General features: G+C 44.8%; 1 protein-coding gene across 1 annotated transcript in view; it reads right to left on the bottom strand.

Moving 5' to 3' along the window:
- Positions 1-16,570, bottom strand: part of sntb1 (syntrophin, basic 1) — a 31,742-nt gene extending 15,172 nt beyond the window's left edge. The window contains exons 1-4 of the mRNA XM_060064180.1: positions 15,354-16,570; positions 10,667-10,916; positions 4,918-5,035; positions 3,118-3,207 (exon numbers count right to left, since the gene is read on the bottom strand). Of these exons, the coding sequence (XP_059920163.1) occupies positions 3,118-3,207; positions 4,918-5,035; positions 10,667-10,916; positions 15,354-15,927 (1,032 nt within the window). The 5' untranslated portion in view covers positions 15,928-16,570. The remainder of the gene's footprint in view (positions 1-3,117; positions 3,208-4,917; positions 5,036-10,666; positions 10,917-15,353) is intronic.
- Positions 16,571-16,973: the final 403 nt, after the last annotated feature.

Below are 16,973 nucleotides of genomic sequence, written 5' to 3'. Positions count from 1 at the left end.
CTAGCCTGGGAACAAGAAGATTCTGCGGGCTGTTATTTTATTTGCTCTGGCAGTAGTCCGGTCCCCCTTCGGTTCTGACAGACTCCAGTTGACCAGGCCCGGGTTAGGCAAATCGCAACCGTTTATCCAAAAGCCTTTCTTTAAAAGAGGAACAACTACCCTTGAATATTCTTTTCTTGAAAAAAAATCCTGCGTTTTCCACACTTTTGACTGGATTTGGTCAAAGTTTAATTTCAGCTCGGAGCTACATCACACCTTTTGCTCTGATTGGTTGCACGACTATCCAATCGTGTCCGGAGGCATTTAGCTCTGCCCCTGTTAATAAAGCCCCTTGACTTCCAGACTACTTTGCATTTGCGACTTCTATGCTGCTGTAGCCCCGGCATTCCCCTTCAGGGATGAACCAAGTGCTCTTATTGTATCATAAATGAATAATGATCTATAGATATATCCATGGCGGCGGAGAGGGATGTGCCATGGGGAGAAAAAGTGAGAGGAATCACATTGTTTTTAAAAATGTGTTAAAACTCGAATGTCGCAATACATTATATAGTTGCTCCGGCGCTGCCCACATCCACTATTGAAATATGCCTTGTTAAAAGGGTTCTACAGCAAGAGATGACAGCCGAGGAAGGGCCCGTCGGCCCAGTAGAAAGCAGGGCGGTGCCGAGGGTCTGTTCCATTGATACAGACAGCGGTAACTGCTGGTGTCGGAAAGTATTGAGACCCACTTTGGGGCTTTTTCTCATTTCATTCCAATGCATAATACATCTCTCACTCTCTCTTGAGAATCGGAACAATATTATCTTTCGCACGTCATGATTTGTCAGGATCTGTGAATAAGGCAGTTACCCGGGTAGGTAGTCTTTGTGCGGTGTTTGATCGTGAACGGGGATAATGCCATCCTTGAGACGGAAGATGAAAAATTATTTAGAAAGGTCTTCGACAATGCTTGGGAGCATTTCAGCAGACCATGCATTTGTCAACTTAGACTACAGCAGTTTGGTTTTGCTACTCTCCCTGACCGTATTCTAGACTGTAGAGAACTGCTGGACCTTCGTCCAACATCGCTGGGCTTAAAATAGTGCAGCAAAGAATAGAGGAACTGAGAATATTGACTCTGCATTACCAAACTCTAGTTCCTGTTTGAGACATGGGTGCAAATTCAATTGAGCTTTAATCCCAAACAGGGCTTCACTCACTAGTGAAAGATAAATCCTCTTTTTGTAGTAGATGCCCTTCATCAACCCTTGATGAATTAGCCTCATGGTAGCCTCATTCCAAGTCTAATGGTGCAATCAAAGTAAAAGGCAACTCCTTGATACGAAACTGCTGCATTGGCCTTGGAGGGCCATTGGAGATCAATGGACCTGCAGGCCGGCGGACAACGCAATCTTTCAATTTCACTGTGAAGAATGGTCGGGATTTCCTCAGCCCTTAAGAGGCAGAGGCGTTAGTGGCTACTGCCACCCGATCATGTGTGATGTCATCCAAACAGCTGAATGACACAACAAAGACCATCCCCCCCCCCCATCCCCCACCCCCCACCCCCGGCCGGAAGGAAAATCCACTGCATTGTGCCCGCGGGCCATGACACTAAGATACCACAGCCACTGAATGCGCTAAGCGCAGCATAACAGGGAAATGCCCTTATATGACTTTGTGTCTTACTATACGGGCCAGCAGATGATTAAACGCTGACACAATGTTTACCAAATACAGGCACGCAAATGCAATTATGTACACGGGCAGACGCCTAACGTTTAACCTAATCTCCCTGCCCGGGTTTCCGAACACGCACACGCCCACACGCGAGAAACGTGTGGGCGTGGAAGCGTTGGAAACATTATGAGATTAAAAAAGTAACACGGCACAAGAGGAACACTGCACACAAGTGAACGAACAGCTCCTCCATCATGTTCATACACTGCTTCTCTGAGGAAAGACCTTCTAATGGAGAGCTGGGGAGGTTCAGTGCAGACCCACCGGACCCGAGGCGACCGCCCAGAGAGGGCATCACACGGCTGCAACACACTCGCTATGGACCAGGGACGGCCGGGGACCCCAGGCAGACAGTAATACCAAGGTCCACGAAGCGAGCATTCTGTAGGGCGCTGAGTAATGATGACCTAAGGTCTGGAAGAGGCAATAAACAAAAGATGAGCCAATCTACTGAGCGGCTGCCAGGAGCTGCGTGTACCCCACCACGAAGAAAGACGTGACAGCTGATCACACAGGGTTAAACTCTGGGGTGTCTGAACTCTCTACTCTCTAACATTACTTAAAATAATAATCATCCCCCGTAACTCTGGCCGCCAGACATCACAGAGATCACCACGGAAACCAGACGAGCAATACGGTAATCCTCAATGGCAGACACCTTTATCCAGGATTCATTAGGGAGGTTGGTTCCGTGAATACCAACTAACGGGAGCAGTGATTTCTCAACCACCGGGCTTTAAACCCATACTGGGCCGTGGACCAGTGGAACCCTGGAGACTGAGATTTTGAAAACAAGCCTGAAAACAGTAAACAAAACAAACACCTAATGATGACTTCCTTAGAATTCTAATATGTTCTATTATCATTTGAACCCTCTATTTTTATCGCAACCAATTAAATTGAACAGCAAAATTAGCATATGGGTGTCATCGGCCCAGCTACAATTGCCCAAATGGTATGTATGTATGTTTGCATCGGCGCCTTTAGTCACCCAAATATGTGTCATATAATATGCATACGTCAGAATAAAGGTTTTTCACAGCCCGTTACTATGCCGTTTGCGGTTGTTAATCATGATGCACATCCCATATAAGGTCACGGTCTTATATGGATCACTGATCACTCTACCTGCATTGTGCTGAGCTCAGCTGAAGGACAAGAGCTGCCCTTTGTAGCAACGTTTCAGCCAATTACATTTCAGGATTTTAAAGTTCAAAGTTCATGGGTCGTCTGTTAAACATTATGCTAAGAATGTGTTGCCAAGTAACTGTATAGGTATTCATTGTATGGAAGGCACAATCACAGAAGGTTAGTTTGAGTGTGAGCGTGCGCGCGTGCATGTGTGATCAAATGTGGTTGGACACCTGAGACGCACACAGATACCAGAAGCTGTACCTTTCCTGCGAGCCACCCCAAGTGGCGTATCTCCTTGCTGCCTGAAACACCCGCCCTCGTAGCGTTATGGATGAACTCCGCCAGGCCCCGCTAGCATAGGGAGACAATCCATGGATAGGGTTAGGGATCGTTCAATAATCCATGGATAGGGTTAGGGATCGTACAATAATACATGGATAGGGTTAGGGATCGTACAATAATACATGGATAGGGTTAGGGATCGTACAATAATACATGGATAGGGTTAGGGATCGTACAATAATACATGGATAGGGTTAGGGATCGTACAATAATACATGGATAGGGTTAGGGATCGTACAATAATACATGGATAGGGTTAGGGATCGTACAATAATACATGGATAGGGTTAGGGATCGTACAATAATACATGGATAGGGTTAGGGATCGTACAATAATACATGGATAGGGTTAGGGATCGTACAATAATACATGGATAGGGTTAGGGATCGTACAATAATACATGGATAGGGTTAGGGATCGTACAATAATACATGGATAGGGTTAGGGATCGTACAATAATACATGGATAGGGTTAGGGATCGTACAATAATCCATGGACGGGGTTAGGGATCGTACAATAATACGACAGGGTTAGGGATCGTACAATAATAAATGGTCAGGGTTAGGGATCGTACAATAATACATGTATAGGGTTAGGGATCGTACAATAATACGACAGGGTTAGGGATCGTACAATAATACATGGATAGGGTTAGGGATCGTACAATAATACATGGTCAGGGTTAGGGATCGTACAATAATACGACAGGGTTAGGGATCGTACAATAATACATGGATAGGGTTAGGGATCGTACAATAATACATGGTCAGGGTTAGGGATCGTACAATAATACATGTATAGGGTTAGGGATCGTACAATAATACATGTATAGGGTTAGGGATCGTACAATAATACGACAGGGTTAGGGATCGTACAATAATACATGGATAGGGTTAGGGATCGTACAATAATACATGGATAGGGTTTGAGATCATACAAGAAAACTACCTTAGGTTTACACTACACTAACAATGTAGTTGTACACATGCAGGTACTGTCTTATTAGCAACGTAACGTCATGCAAAAGTATATACTCTACGGAACAGCACAGTACATCGATACACGCATTGTGGTAAAGGGGTTACGATAAGGAATACCCAAGCTCCACTCTAGGGTAGGTTTGGGTTAGGCTGGTCCATAACGTTACAAATTAAGTACATGCGGTTATGGGGCGTTGCATTGTTTATTACATGTGTAATTACACTAACAAGGACACTAATGGAAAGCATTACCCAATCTTATGATCACATTGCAACTGCAAACTATTAACAACGTTTACTTAAAGTGATCACGCACTATACTGGCCCATTTGCATCCACGCGTCACTGAATGACCGGATGACAGCTCAGAAAGGAGACGACAATGGAGGAATGGGGATGTGTTATTTAACCATTTAAACACCAGCTTGTGAATATATCAAACCCTTCGGCCTGACGCAGTCAAACCGAACTCTTTAATCTGTTAGAGTAGACTCGGAAACATAACGAGCGATAACATCCCGTAAGCGGATGTGATTAGAAAGGCCCGCGGCGAAAGCAGCTTTGATCTTCAGAGGCAGGACAAACACAAACACAAAACCAACAAACCAATAAACAGAGGCGAGGAGAGGCGAGCTAAAGGGAGGGGTGGTTTTGGGTAAGGTCTGAGGTATGCAACACACAAACAACACACACGGTGGCGCGTCTCCAGGAGGCCTCGGCCCTCTGTGGAAGCCTACCTGTGTGAGTGCGGCAGTGGTGGCGTGCATGGCGGAGAACCAGGCCTGGCTGGTGGCCCGGTCGGGGCAGCGCAGCACCAGGGTATGGCGGGCGTCCGAGGAGTGCAGCTCCACGTGCCTGCCGCCGGCCGCAGACAGGGACGAACAGAACATGTGCAGTTCAGACGATGTGCACATCCAGACGGTGTGATTTGACCCATGAGTAATAATAATAATAATAATAATAATAATAATAATAATAATAAGTTTACTGCACACACTCAAGGTCGCTTTACAGTGTCATGAGCACATACGGAACAAGACAGCACAACACAAAGTTCAACAACACAAATACAAATTAAAATTATACAGAGGGTCTATGCAGTGGTGGAAGAGGAGAAGTGTTCTTGAAACAGAAAGGTCTTGAGATGAGCTTTAAAAGAGGGAAGGAGGGACGGTCACGGGGGGATTGAGGAAGGGAATTCCAGAGTTGGGGGGCAATGGCGCTGAAAGACCTGCCACCCAAGTAATTGCTTGTTGTCTGTGTGGTGTCGAGGTATGAAGCTGATGTTAATTAGCACCTTGTTTTCGGTTTATTTCTGTGTGTCCTGACAGGGCTTTGGGATTTTTATACATTAGTCTACTTATGATCATTTACGATTAAAACTGATCGTTATCTTCTGCTTTTGGGTTTAGTTGGTTTGTATTGCAATTTAATCATCCACAAGTATACATGAATGTACAAGATCCATTGGTGGTTCTTACAATAGTATATGTCTACCTCTCTTCAGTTATAATCAGACAAAAGCAGAAGGCTCTAGCAGGGAATCAGAGAGAGCCATACGTGTATGTCTTAACAGACGCCAACTGATTATATAGTAGTGTAGTATCAAAACACTCACGGACAGACGGTGGCCAGATATTAGCAATTGTAGCGAATAAATATATTCTTTCAGCAGGATTCAGCTAAATGAACTACAGCATACTAATGCCTGCTGCAGTAAGAACTAGAATTACATGCAGACTCGCCTCAATTGAAGGAAAGTAAAGTTTCATGGAAAAAAAACACGGTTGTTAGGGGATGCGAGCAACACAAATAAGAGTGAATGGGTGTTCTTCTAGATATCATCCACAAGACTTATAGGGGATCATTTTTTACCAGAATAAACCTCAGGGCAATACCCCTACTAAAACCTGACAACAACAAGATAAACACCTGGACCCACTGCCAAAGGATCTAATATGGAGCGACCGAGACAGGAATTAACTGTAAATTAATTTGGTCCGGCCTGACAAATCACCTTAAAAGGTAATCATTCTTCCCTTTATTCCTAGTAATCGTCAAACACAGTCGATACATTCTACACACTGACAGTGTTGACAATGATTATGCCGCAATCTTCCTGAGATTTAAAACTAAAATGTTTTTATTAATAAATTAAAAACGATAAATTAAGGTTCAATAAAAAATAAGACATTCTTTTGACATTCTGGAGCGGAGCCATCGGCGATGTTCTCTGTTGCTATGGGGATAAACTCTCAAAAAGGGCCACTGAACCTTGAAGCAAATACATTTTTTAAAAGCATTAATACGTCTTACATGATCTTCATCATGGTAATATATGCCATTTGACCACATTTACTTCAATAAGACTTGTGAGAAAACAGCGGTAAAATCTTAAGGTTCGGCCAACACCACCAACCAGTTTGTGAACATTCTGCACTCTGCTCCAAACTGAAGTTGCGTTCTTTTCGAGACGTCGAAGAGCCTTTTCAGAGGCACTCTGACTTCAGGATGAAGGGGACACCGGTGGCGAGGCGTGTGTGGACGGTCGGAGCTCTGTCTGGGCAGCGGTTGATGTTGATGTCTGCATCTGGTAGAAGGGCTAAGCTTCTCCAACACTTATAGTATAACTTATAATAAGTATTTTTATTTTATTTTTCATTATTATCATTATTATCATTATTATTATTCTCTCCTATTTCTTACTTTTGTAAATCAAATTTTGTTGAATAAAAATAAAGTTGTCCTCCGAAGAGGGGGGGTGGTGGTGGGATTAAAAATAAAAAAATAAAAAATAAAAAATAAAAAAAAAGATATACAACAATGGGCCTAGCTTAAAGAAGTATATCACCACGTCACCGTGGGTCCCAGCCGTGGGGACACCAGTCACCTCCCCTTCCTAGAAGTCTCCGCTCGAACAGTGGGGTTTACTTACACTTAAAGAAACGGCTGACTCAGATGCTAAAAATACCCAACCAAGTAATAGCTGTTCCATGCTCCCCAAACCTCCATCCCCCTTCATATTTTAATGTGTAATTATTCCAAGGCTCTGGAAGAAGAAAAGGAAAAGATAAACACAATTCACGTGCATCCCATTTTCCCTCTACTGTGTGGGCTGTGTGGGGAAGACCCTTTCTCTCTCTCTCTCTCTCTCTCTCTCAGATGAGCTCCAGGTGTTCCTGGGCTAAAAATAGATTAAAATGAGTGTATGTTGGGGGGGGGGAGGCTGGACCAGTCATGGCTGGGGGATGTCTGCGCTGGAGTTCTGTAGTGTGTGTGTGTGTGTGTGTGTGTGTGTGTGTGTGTGTGTGTGTGTGTGTGTGTGTGTGTGTGTGTGTGTGTGTGTGTGTGTGTGTGTGTGTGTGTGTGTGTGTGTGTGTGTGTGTGTGTGTGTGTGGTGGGCTGTCAATGCTGGTGCTTGTCCCAGAGTGGGACTTCGACTGCTTGATGGGTGGGGGCCAGAGTCCAGGAGGCTTTGAAAGGAAGCACTGGAAAAACAACAGCGAGGAAGCCGTTTAGGAATCGACAGAACCCTCTAGACTACATAGAGGACTTCATTCAGACGACACGTCCTTCACATGTCCTTTCAGCCCAGAAACCTCTCGATATCCAGCACACCTTGATGTTTCGTCAAACCCACATCAGAACTGTGTTCTCATCTTTTCCCTATGGGGCTATTGGTCCTTGCTTGCGTTGTGCTTCTGCAACTTATACTTGCCCCTTCTTTCACTGGTGAAAACATAACTACACTACACTACGTTTGATACACCAAAACTTAGCATTTTGTCCAGAGATACTCAAGAGTTACTGTGATGTGAATGGGACTGCTGTACACGGTGCTGTAGTATTCTAGGTTGGAGCAACCTCTGGTTACAGTATTTGAAAGCTCTGGGCTATGTTTACCCTTAAGTAAGCTCTAAACTGAACCGTCTAAATAGCATGAGAAAATGTCAAACAGTGGCATCGTTGTTTAGATAAGGCACCGTACAAAAGTTCAATGACGTCAATGCTGGGTAGTTATCGTGGAAGTGTAAAGAAGATTCTTGGCCCAACGATGAGTAACTTAATAGAAAGGACTTTATCCCAACGTAAAAATGATGTAAAAAAAACACAACTTCTTTCCCTTTCCTTATTGTCTCTTCTGGGTTCTTCTCGTCTTGCCTCTCATGTCAATATTATCCATGCTCATCCTTCCCCTCTGCAATCCTGTTCTCAAGCTTCCCACTAATTTATTTATTCTCTTTTTTCTTCTGTGTAGTTCCCCCGCTTGCTTTGGCCCTCTCTCCTTTAGCTCCTCTGCACTCCAAAATAAACCCCAGCCTCGTCTTCAGCTGTCTGTCAGCTTATGCTCGTGGGTGCTCGCAGACATCTGCCGCCCTGAGGAAGATGCTATTCCATGGGGAAATGCAGAACATTACTAATTATAGTAACGGAGAGACAAGCACCCGCTTCCTTTCTCGTTCCATGTCCTTCTCGGAGGCTCACATGCTCAACCGAGCGAGTTCGCCCTTTTGACCGCTCCAACTCCACCACTGGCTAATGTTGAATGAAACACGGGAAACACAGCCAATCAAATACAAAGGCTCGGATTCTAAGATGAATCGGTTGGGGCTAATGTGTCACGAACATGTGAACGCCAAAAGTTGAAGTCGAGTTTAGTTTTCTCCCTCGAGGATACTGACATGAAGATGTGGGAACATCAAAAGCCTAAGGGTTTGTGCTGTTGTTTTTTGTGTTTTTTGAGTGAGGTATCTCTTAAACATTGACCAAACGGAACGCTGACTGGACATAATTGTAGCCTAGCACAGCGAAGATTAAATGTGAATAATAACACCACAGCAAAAACATAATAAACGGAAGCGAGTAGTCAACTGGTAAATGAAACAACCTTAAACAATATTTAAAACACGGTGACGAAACAGCGAAGTTCCTTGGCAAAAGAAAAAGTATCCATTTTATCTTTACTTTCTGTACTTAAGCTCCAAAATATAACTTGCTTGATAGAATGATGGACAGATTAAACCAAAGCAAGGCATTCACATCTAAAGAAGATACAAGTCGGATGAATTTTATAAATTATTTAGGAAATAGGAATTCTATCTTCATGTTTTACAAAGATACTGAGTTCATAACTGGAAGCCTTGCTCTACGGCATTTGCACACTATTGTTGAGTTCAGTATTTGACCATTTCCTTCCACTCAGGTGTAGTCACTTCAGTCACATGACTCACGGTACACAGAACAGACAAAAACCCCAGGTGCTGCAAAATATCCTAACAAATGTTATCTTGCTTCTCAAATTCCCCAAATATTACTTGAGCTGGAGTTTGTGTTTCCTTGCCAGCAACAAAACAATATAACTCATATAAATTGGCATTGGCAAGAATGCAGCACAAATACAACGTGTTTATTTCCTGGTTTTGCTTCTGTTAAAATACATTTGCCATAAATGATGCCAACAGCATCTCTGGAGAAGCCTTCTCATCTTGCCCACAAGTCCTGACTTGTGTTTGTGTGCTTGTGTGTGATTGTGCGGCAAACGTTTACGTTGTTTTGCTGCACATTTAAAGTGTTAAACAAATCCCGGATGTGCCAGGCATGAAATGTAACTTTGAAGCGTCTGCTGTGTATTGTTGCAACGTGACTTTGATGCGGTCTCTATCAACCAATAGCTTTGGAGGAAACGTGAAGTTGAACTATCTAAAGGCTGTGCCTTTCTTTCAACAAAAAAAACATGTATGCAAGGACGCGGGTGCACGCACACACACACACACACACACACACACACACACACACACACACACACACACACACACACACACACACACACACACACACACACACACACACACACACACACACACGCGCACACGCACGCACGCAAGCTCTTATGCCCCCAGACACAACAAGCAAGCAAGTACAAACACTCACTCACTCTGCAAATGGCTGGGAAGAACAGGAGGGATGGGAACGAACAGTGGATGGATCAGAAACCGACCCGAATTGCAAGAAGCAATACAAAGAACCCAATATTTCATCCACTTTCCGTCTCGTATGTTTTTGATGAATCCCCGATTTGATGAAAACTGTTATTGTAACCTTTCCATGCTAATTGGGTATTTGTTTGTCAAGTGACTTCATTAAGTTTAGGAAAACCAAACACAAAAGGGCACGAGGCCAAGAGAGAGAGAAGATCAGATTTGTACGGATGGACATATTCAGTTAACTAGTGATGGAAAACAAAGACCTCCCGAATGGGAACACAAATACACAAGGGAGGAAGAGAGAGGGGGGAGAGGGGGATAGGACGGGGGAGACAGAGGAGAAGTAACAGAACACGGAGCTACAGAAGGAAAGCAGTCTACCCAAAAATCCAATATATGCCAGGCCAACGTCCCACTGGAGAACGCATCATTCATGACAATAATAAAACACAGGGTCTGTGATTCAGTGTGTGTCGGTGTGTGTGTGTGCCCCCCCCTCCACCTTTTGTCGGGGTCCACCTCCGTCAGAGAGCGGGTGACGTAGCACATCTTGAGCGGTATGCAGCGCCGGTCGCCCTGCAGGGGCAGGGGCCGGGGCGGGGCGGGGGCGAAGCCGGGCGGGGCCACTGGGGGCGTCTGGAAGGACGGAGAGAAGCCCAGCCGGGGCGACTCGGGGGGTGGCGTCTCCCAGCCGATCTCCGACACCGGGGAGCCTCTCTTTACGTAGGGCGTGGCCTCACGCATGTACTTCACTGGAAAGGAGAAGGAAGCTTCAAATTAAAAGTTCTCATATTTTTCCTTGAGAGTGACCGACTGTTGCCTAAAACTCTCTCCTTCTCCAAATGTTCTGAACTCTTTCCAAAAAAGTTCACCCCTTTTTCTCTCAAAATGGTCCAGACTTTCTCCTCGATACCAAACTCACTTTGAGTGCATGGAAAATGCTCCATTCTTCATCTAATTATGCAACACATGACTTTCACAAAATGAACAAATCACAAATCATATCAAAATCATTTCCACAACCTCAATGTTGCAAAAGCCTTTTCTGAAGGTTAGCACTATTACAGTGTTTTAATTGGGCTTGGGGGAAACCACGGTCACACAGAAGGTCATTGGCCAGGTTCAATTTTATTGAAAACATTTCCAATATGTTTGTGTGCGTCTTCTCGCTCGTCAACACACTTGATTAACAACACGTACATCTGTATTCAAGCCTGCCCTAGATAGAAGACTTGACAGACACGTTCACATCTTCTGAACCCACACAACATTCAGTAGGACTACTTTCTGGTGCACTGAGGAGGAAGGCGGAACATCTTTGTACAAACACACCTCCAGTGTGCATCCCTCTTTAAAGAACATAATTTAGAATTCAGTTTGATCTGAACACAAACTAGTTCAATTAGCTTACTCAGTGCATTAGGTGGTAATTTTAATCTTCCAAACCTGGAAAATTAAATCTATACCAGAATGAACTACTTTTTCCATATCTGGAAACGGGAACTCGGAAAGGATGCCAAATTAAAAAAAAAGAAGAAAATAACTAAAGAGTGCAGTCCTTTTTTGTTTTGTTTTGTTGCCCTAAATTCTCTGGGACTCCCAGAATGCCCCGGTTGTTTAATTGGCATTTCCCAGTGTAGTTGCCAGTTATAATTGGCATAATGCCGGTGGCATTTGTGGATCCAGCGAGTAATCTATTCCTCTGGGTGGCAGCGGGGGCATCCGTGCAGCAACCCAGTAGTGAGAGTCAGTTCCCACAGCAGTCCGTATAAAACAAGGCTGACTGCAGTGCCAACCCGCAGAAGAGAGACAGGGGGATAGCAAGGTGAGGATGCACCAAGGCCACTGAACAATGAATGAGTGTGTCCTGAATCGAACCCCAGCAACGACGCGTTCCAGTTTCACATTCCAACACAACTCGACGCACGCGCACACACGCAGGACACACGGAGACACACGCACACCTTGCCATTGGGTGAAAAGTATTTAAAGAGAGCATCATGGGGAAAGTGAACTTCAGTGATGGGATGTGATGTAATGCCTAATGACTGGCCATGACTAGATGTCCAGTGTGTATAGAAAGAATCACTAAAGAGGTGGATGTTTAAGGACTGTGGGAGGAGATGGTTTGTGGCTACATGGACTGGCGGAGCCTACACATGAAAGTGATGAACAAACCAAGGTCAGTGAATCACAAACAGCGCAGGGGGAGGAATTCAGACTGACTAGTGAAAGGGAGTCTGCTATACAGATAAGGCCCAGTGAATTTCCTCTGGGGGACACGCGCACACACACACACACACACACACACGCACACGCACGCACAAACACACGCACACACACGCACGCACGCATGATGAAGGGCCCTAAACCGGTACTTGGATCCAAACACTGGAATCCTAATAACATATGGACTTCATGACTACATGTGTCTGGGAGAGAAAAGGCAGAAATTATTTCCCTTATAAAATCATCAACGTCTTTAAAGACAAAACATAACAAAGGAAGAATGAGTTAATTCACACAGAAGGTATTCATTGAATCTGCTGTGCAAGTTATGGGTTTTTTCACAGAACTTGTTCATAAAGAATACATAGGCAGGCTCAGCTAGTCGGCTACAGTGGGGGCATAGAAAGCGCATTTCTGCATGAAGGAGACTCAGTCTTTCCTTTCCCGTGGAGGCAGACCTCCGATGGGGTGGGGTCTGCATGCCCGTTAGGCTGTGTGTGCACGTCCTCTGGGGTCTGTTGATATTTCATTAAGGGAATGGGAGTTAAGTGTGCATGAACTGCTGCTGCCTACTCTGTGATAATGAGCCAAACATATTCTCAATATTGCACGATATATATCAAAATTCGGCCGGGGAAGAGAGGGTGGGGTTTGGGACCACTCCACCATCTATTCAGAGCTGTGGCTGAATTAAAGCTTTATTTGCACAATTATGAAGGATAGAAAGCTTTAAATAAGGTTTCGCCCTCCACCCCAGATTTGCACACAAACACGCAAGTTGTTAAACAAACCCAAAGCCGTCCCTCCTGTTTCCTTCTATGTATTAAGTCATTCAGAGTGTATCATCAGAGATATTGCTTATGTTATAGCAAAAGTTTAAAGCTGAATACAATCCCAGAGTCACAGCCAATAAGAGTTCCATTGAAGAGCTTCATTTCTTCACACACTTGCTCGAGTTAAAAAACTTTATTTGCTTTATTTGTTATCTTCCCTTTGTTTATCAGAGGTGTTAATAATTTATACAAATAATGTACGGTTAGTGTTCAGGCATTAAAATTGCTTGTTTGTGCACACACACACACACACACACACACACACACACACACACACACACACACACACACACACACACACACACACACACACACACACACACACACACACACACACACACACACACACACACACACACACACACACACACACACACACACACACACACAATGTTGGTTGTTTTGCAGCATCATCAGCACGTTTGCTAGGGCATAGTGTGAGTAGACGCCACTTGGGGACCTTACAGGGCAGGCAGACGGATAGGGCCAGTTCCTACTGATAATGCTCAGCCAGGTCTAACCCTGTTGGGCCTTGGGGGAAACAAGGGAACTGCTGTGTGCATGCATAGGGGTTAGAAGAGTTTCACTTTAGGACTTTTCTCTTAAAAGTGTGAGAGAGAGGGGTGGGTTGGGGAGAGTGGAGGAGAGAATAAGGACCCCACTATAGCTCAATCACAACAACATTTCAGGGGAGGAGCTGGTTCTGATTGCAGCAACCTTTCTTGGCCAACGGGTAGGTAGGTGGACAGACACCAATGTAGGTAGGTAGATAGATACATATGTATCCTCCTGGGAAGATTGGTGGCATCAACTTTTTCATTTAAACTCACTCGGTTAAATGAAAAGGTAGATTTTTCTAAATCAGAAAATCTATCATATAATCAATTTGTGATTCCACACGAGCAGACAACCACTTATGCTCAGTGATTTCCAAGTAGTTGGATAATTATTTGGCCTTTAAAGCAAGATAACCAATGTGACATGATTACGAGAGAGACCTCATTGCCACTGGGGAAGTTTTGGATTCACTCAAGCACGGCCATATCAGCAGTGCGATAATTGGGGAAAGTGTTATGACAACTGCTGTCCATGAATGTGTTTAGGATATGACAGAAATTTGCCGTCTCAGCTAAAAGTGTGTCCAAAGCACGCAGTCTATCTACAAACACCGGGATGGAACAGTTCTGCTGAGACCAGCCGGATAGGTGCAATCATCTAATACCTATGAGGAAACACTCAAGAAAACAGTCACTGAGCATTTAAATGTTCTCAGTGACCTCATCAGATGATTATAGGTGGTGCATGAACATTGATTTACTAGAAACAGGTGCCGGTGTCTCTGGTTCTGTGATACAAATGCAAAACAAAGCTCAGTCCTAGCTCTACTTGTATGAGTAGGACCTGGAATTCACTGCAGGGCATCGGAGTCTAGACTGGACCACCGGTGACTGTATGTGTGTGCGTACATGTCTGTTTAGATATGCACACAGACACACACATACACACACATACAATATGACAACAGGATCAGTGGTTGGCTCACCATGGAGAACCGATAGTGAGTCATTTCCTGTCAGTTTACAGGAAATGTATCGTTCCAGCTTGGCTCATTTGCGTTGGTAGATGAATGCTGGTTGTTTCTTGGCCCTAAACCTTATTCGTGTATAACTATTTGTTTGTAAATGGAGCACATCTGCTATGGAATATGGGATTGAGATCCTGAGAGTTTGTGGCATCTCTAATGATCACCAGAACATTATTTGACATAAAAAAATGAGTCTTCCTTGCAACTGTTGCCAGATATTTTGTAAAACAACAAGAAAGAGATTAGGTGGTCATTAGGATAACTCATTAGATAAGCCTATCAATTTGACCACCCAAACCACATATAATACTGCTCTATATCCCCCCAACACACACACACACACACACACACACACACACACACACACACACACACACACACACACACACACACACACACACACACACACACACACACACACACACACACACACACACACACACTATATATCGTTGTTTCTACATGCTGGAGCTCCAACCCCATCTGTCATATAAACCAACAGCAAAAACAGTCCCCTTGTCACACATACACACACTGCATACCTTCAAGGATCACCTCTCTCCCGGCTTGCTTCAGAGCTTGAACGGCTTCGTCGTGGGTCGCGTCCCGCAGGTTCGCACCGTTCACGGACAGAATGGCGTCCCCGACGTACAGAGCCTGGGTCTGGTCCGCGGCCAGCCCTTTGAAGATCTTGCTGATGAGAATGGGCATTTTGTTCTCCTTCCCGCCTTTAATGCTGACCCCGAGCCCGCCGACCTCTTGCTTGGTCACCTTGACGCACCTCTTCTGGTTGGCTATTGCTTCAGACACTTGCTCAGGTAGGTCCTTGAGGGCATCCCGCTCGGTCCCGGTTTCGGGGCTCGTGTCGGATTCCGTGCCGGGGTCGCCGGGGTGACCGGCGGTATTGTTGTTGCCGTTATAAGATCCGTTAATGAGGCTGTTGGCGCGGACGGCGTCGGTCGTACCGGTGTCCCCCTCATCACAGCTCAGAGTCAGGGATTCCTCGTTCAAGTGTGCCAAAACTTTGTGCCACTTCCCTTTGACCAAAACTTCCAGAAACCCACTTTGTTGAACTCGGCCGTTACCTGGAACTCCCGTCGTCAGTACAACCGCCATCTTTACAGTAAGTCTTAAAAAAAAAAAAAAAAAAAAACTCGCGTGTGATTATCCGGTACAGTGCGACACACTTGGCTCACAACCCAAAGTGGACTTTGGCCCCACCGAAGTTTTCCGGAGGACTTGCCAAGAGTGTCGAATGGTCAGCTGTGTTGTGGCACCGCCGGGTCCGCCTGCCCCAAACCCTCTCTGCTGGGTGGAGTTAGTTCCCCTCCGTTAGCCGATCCCATCTTCAGTAATCCATATCTTTTCTGTTTTTCCGCCACACACTCAAAATAATAAGGACCGCAGAGCGATGGAAATACTAAACAGACGGCATAATGTAGTTATCCAAGTATGGGCGACAATTGAACTGCTTCGTCCATGTATGGGCGACAGCGATGTTGAATAATAGTATTTGAGAGACACGCGAGCGCCTATATGTTCATCTTCTGTGACTGTCCAACTCTCCTCTCTCTACATGCTGTGTGCGGGTCAATATTTAACCACGTGCACGTTGAGTAGGTACGGGGGCGCGCGTAAAGGAATGCGCCGTGACAGGTAATGTTGCTCGGGAGCACACAGAACAGACCTGACGATATCTGGCCCCCGGGCAATATTTGAATGTACCCATTGTTGTTATTATTATGCACATTTTATGTAGGCTGCATCAATCCATCTATCTGACATCTATGTATCGCCCTGATCGGAAATACATGCCAAAAAATACATGCCTGCAATATTGAGCGCAAGTGCATTCTGCGGGTGTTCTGTGTTAGTGTTTGATTAGCAGATTTTGCATATTAGGCTACTGCCTTTTGGACCAAAAACGAAATGCTACTGCGATGTAGTATTTCGTTGTTTGTGGCACTTTTGTAATCGACATACTTGTTAGCTATTCTCGATTAACATCAGGTGTGTGTGTGGAACTTCAGCTTTCTCATTCTTCACTCAAAAACTCTTTTAGATGGTAGGTCTATGGTTGCATGCTTTATGCAGACTTGTGTGTAGTAGCAGAGGTTTGAGGAAACCACTTAATTGTGGTTGAATAGTTATTTCCTGTGGGT

The sequence above is a fragment of the Gadus macrocephalus genome, chromosome 11 (assembly GCF_031168955.1).
Source record: "Gadus macrocephalus chromosome 11, ASM3116895v1".
Lineage (NCBI taxonomy): Eukaryota > Metazoa > Chordata > Actinopteri > Gadiformes > Gadidae > Gadus > Gadus macrocephalus.
This window is presented reverse-complemented; position numbering and strand designations above follow the sequence as displayed.